At 31.3% G+C, this 3,641-nt stretch overlaps 2 protein-coding genes across 2 annotated transcripts in view; one reads left to right on the top strand and one right to left on the bottom strand.

Moving 5' to 3' along the window:
* Window positions 1-1,239: 1,239 nt before the first annotated feature.
* LOC106761645 lies at window positions 1,240-2,804 on the bottom strand. Its single transcript, XM_014645211.2, has one exon. The coding sequence runs from the start codon at window positions 2,243-2,245 to the stop codon at window positions 1,463-1,465; it is 783 nt and encodes a 260-aa protein (XP_014500697.1). The 5' UTR covers window positions 2,246-2,804; the 3' UTR covers window positions 1,240-1,462.
* Window positions 2,489-3,641, top strand: part of LOC106760372 (cysteine proteinase RD21A-like) — a 2,678-nt gene continuing 1,525 nt past the window's right edge. Inside the window, exon 1 of the mRNA XM_022780233.1 lies at window positions 2,489-2,585. Within this exon, the coding sequence (XP_022635954.1) occupies window positions 2,489-2,585 (97 nt within the window). The remainder of the gene's footprint in view (window positions 2,586-3,641) is intronic.

The following is a 3,641-nucleotide window of genomic DNA, read 5'->3' as shown; positions in this document are numbered from 1 at the left end:
ATATATATATATATATATATATATATATATGGTACTCTACTCTTTGAAATAATACATCAGAATTATTCTTTAAACCTTTTATTAATTATTGTATCATGCTAATTTTGGGTATCATTTATAATATGTGCTGGTTTGTTTGATTTTATATTCTTGTATATGACTAATTTTGATTTTATAAGTTTGATATGTAAGAAGAAACAAAAACAAAAAGGTTATCTAAAAGAAGTCTAAATTAGGTTTCAATTATCACAAAATGAAGCATAAAAGAGGTATTAGGTTTTGATTCTGGTAAAATTCGAAGTCAAATATTTTTTTATTTAAAATTATTTAATTAAGAGAGTATAGGCTTGTAAAACATTAAGCTTAGTCCCTTTCTTATTTAAATAAATTATTTTTTTTTGAGAATATGATGCTTTCACTATTCGAAGAACTAAAACCTAATACCTTTTAAAATTAAATAATTTTTTATATAGAAAATCTTAAATTTTGGTTATTAAAATAACCTAAAGTATAATTCCTTATTTTTTTTTTTATCATTTGTTAATGTTTTTATGCTATTGATTTTTATTGAATCAAAGTTTATTTTTGAATTTATAATCGAGATAAAAAAAATAACTGATATTTAAATGTGTCGATTGAACCGAGATATTATATTTTAAATTGCTGATGGCAGAAGTCTGACTTAATAAAAATAATATTTTTCTTTATTGACTAATATGGAATTTTTAAATTATGAAACGCAGACATCGATTTGAAAAGAAACATACATAAATTGTTTTTAGAAAAGAAACATATATAGACATAAATTGTGAGTACTTATATAATAGTGAGAAAAGAAAGTAGCCACGAGAGTATGAAGAAAAAGAAACCTATAAAGAGAAACTAGATTGTTAAAAATAAAACTGAATTTTGATTCCAATTTTTCTTTATCTTCCCAACACTAATTTATTCACTAAGCGTTGTCATTAATCTATTATAACATAAAGAAAGACACTATTAAAAACTCTAATGCGAAATTTTTAAATTTATTTTACAAATAGTCATCTTTTTAATCAGCCAATAAAATATATTATAAAATTGTTAGAAGAAGTAGCATAAGTCTGAATACAGGCAAAAGATGCCTAAATGATTGATTCAGCCATGAAACAATTTCAGAATAAAATTAATATAAATAATAAAGGTTATATTAATTAATAATAGGACTTTTAAAAGTACATATGAATTCATCTTTAACGGTGACAAAAATGGAAGAAAGATGTGGATCGGTCAGTAAACCTTTTTCTGTATAATTTACTGGTAGGTATGCGATCCTTCCTTACTTAATTACTTAAGGGTAAATTGGTCCACTGTAGAATCTGTGGCTCCTTAAGTATTATTATTTAACAAAACCTTTTTTTCTGAAAGAAGGCTTAAATAAAATAATAATGACAGAAACCCTAATAAGAAGTTTTGTGTTTATGCCCTAACCCCACCATTGGTGCACTGCGACACCTTCATCCCTTAACTGTCCATACAAGGCCAAACACTCCCAATAGGCTCTTCTAGAAGTATCTCCTCCTTTGTTTCTCCCAAGGTTGGGTTTGCATTCCAAGAAAAGCTCATCCACTAACCCAATGGAATTGCTCTTCACCATATCCTCCACAACTTCAGCCTCAGCTTTCATCACCACAAACTCTTCCTCCTTCACATTCTTCCTCAGCCAATCCGACATCCCTATCTCCTCATTCTGCTGCACTTCCTGCGCCACCGTCTTCACATCGTACATCTCGAACGGCATGTTCCTCGTCGGGTAGTTTTCCGTAAACCACTTTCTTCCACTTCCTCCCTCTTTCCCCGACAACTCAACGTCGATGAAAACGCGCCGAGGGTAGCTCACCAACGAGTCACCCATCAGATCCGGCAAGAACCTCGTCCGCTTCGAGTACTTCCGCGACTTCATAGAAGCCGCTCTTGGCGGCTCAAGAAGCACGTCCTCCAGTTTCTGCAGCGCCGCTTTCTTCGCGTCGCTCGGGTAACCACACATCTTTCTCGGTGCAGCCGGAACGAGGGTCTCAGCTTCGTTAACCGCTTTCTGCTGTGGTTGCTTCAAGAGCGCATGATGCGTTAATTGGTGGAGTATAAGTGACAGAACCTCGTCGGTGTTGGCACGGGAGATTTTTTCAAGCAAAGGTGATCTCATTATGAATACAAAGGAAGCGAGTGTGAAGAATGCAAGAAGTAGGAAGCCATAACGTCTGGAATTCATGATGGTAGGCAAGAGAATAATAAGGTATAGAAAGTTAACTCGTGTTCAGGGAAATGAAGAAAAAAGACGGGGGAGAGAAAGAGAGAGGGAGAGGCAAAAAGGTGTATTAGCGAGTGCAGAATCTAGCAGCAGTGTGGTTTCCTCCGACAAGGGCAATTCTGGTGGTTTTGAAGGAGGACCAAAGTTCCAATAATTCCCTCATGCGCTGAACTTCCATTTCTTGAATTTGAACCCAGATCGATGATGGTACAATTGAGTTATCGATGTAGCGGAAACATAACTGTACCAATTCTCATCGATCCAATGAAGAAGGAAGTCAATGACGGGAATATGAATGAACGTAGATTTTGGTGGATGAAGGTGTGGGTTTTTTATTGCAAATTACGAGGGATTATATGGGAGGGGATATCATGGAACAAAACGGTTGCCACTACGACAATCCAGTTACACCCTTCGTTATTTAGGTTTATCTCTTCACAATATTCTGCGTTATTTACGTGCATCATGACCACAGGTTTAAGTTCGTTTCATCTTTAATAACTTCAAGCTACTGTCTATTTTTTTTTTTTTCTTTAAATTTAATTATCTCTCCTTTTCATGCTTTCTTTTATTTTAATAACAAAAAAATTTTATGTATAAGTCAAGTATTGTAACTACAAAATCAGTCCTCAAAAAACATATTGACGTGAAAAATTAATTATAATTTATTTTTTTCACCGGAAAAATATTCTTTAGCTCTAAGAGTTATCATTTGATATTATAAGAGTAAAATAAATTTTAATAAAAGTGAACTTTTATATTTGTAAAGAAAAATAAAATAAAAAATAAAAAAAAGAAGTAAAAACGTTTTTGTGTAACTAATTGGAGGTTATTTATTTATATATCAAAGAAACAATCTATAGCAAACAATACAAATAAACACGTAATAAAATACATATATATCAAAGTTATATAATATATATATATATATATATATATATATATATTTAAAATATTTATAATATTATATCAAGGTGGAATCATGTCATTCCTTTACATTTTTTAAGGAAAATTTTAAATTGGTTTCTTTTTTTCTCTGTCTCAATATTTTAAAAAATTTAATGTAATTAGGTCATTTCTATTATTATTATATTACACGAGTAAAAAAATCATATTTTATGACGTACAAAAACGANTTATGATGTACATAGTTTTGTACGTCATAATTCGTTTTTGTACGTCATAAAATATGGTTTTTGTACTAGTTATGAATCTTAAGCAGATTCGTTAGGACACGTGACTACTTAAAACCTACCAATCACTTTTATAGTTGTTTGTCTCTGTGCACCATACCAATTTTTTTTACCTTCTGTTGTCCAAGAATATTTAATATTCTCTACATTTTAACCTGAGTAAA

Source organism: Vigna radiata, chromosome 5 (genome assembly GCF_000741045.1).
Source record: "Vigna radiata var. radiata cultivar VC1973A chromosome 5, Vradiata_ver6, whole genome shotgun sequence".
NCBI classification, from domain to species: domain Eukaryota; kingdom Viridiplantae; phylum Streptophyta; class Magnoliopsida; order Fabales; family Fabaceae; genus Vigna; species Vigna radiata.
Note: the sequence above shows the minus strand (reverse complement) of the source record. Positions and strands in the feature narration are given on the sequence as shown.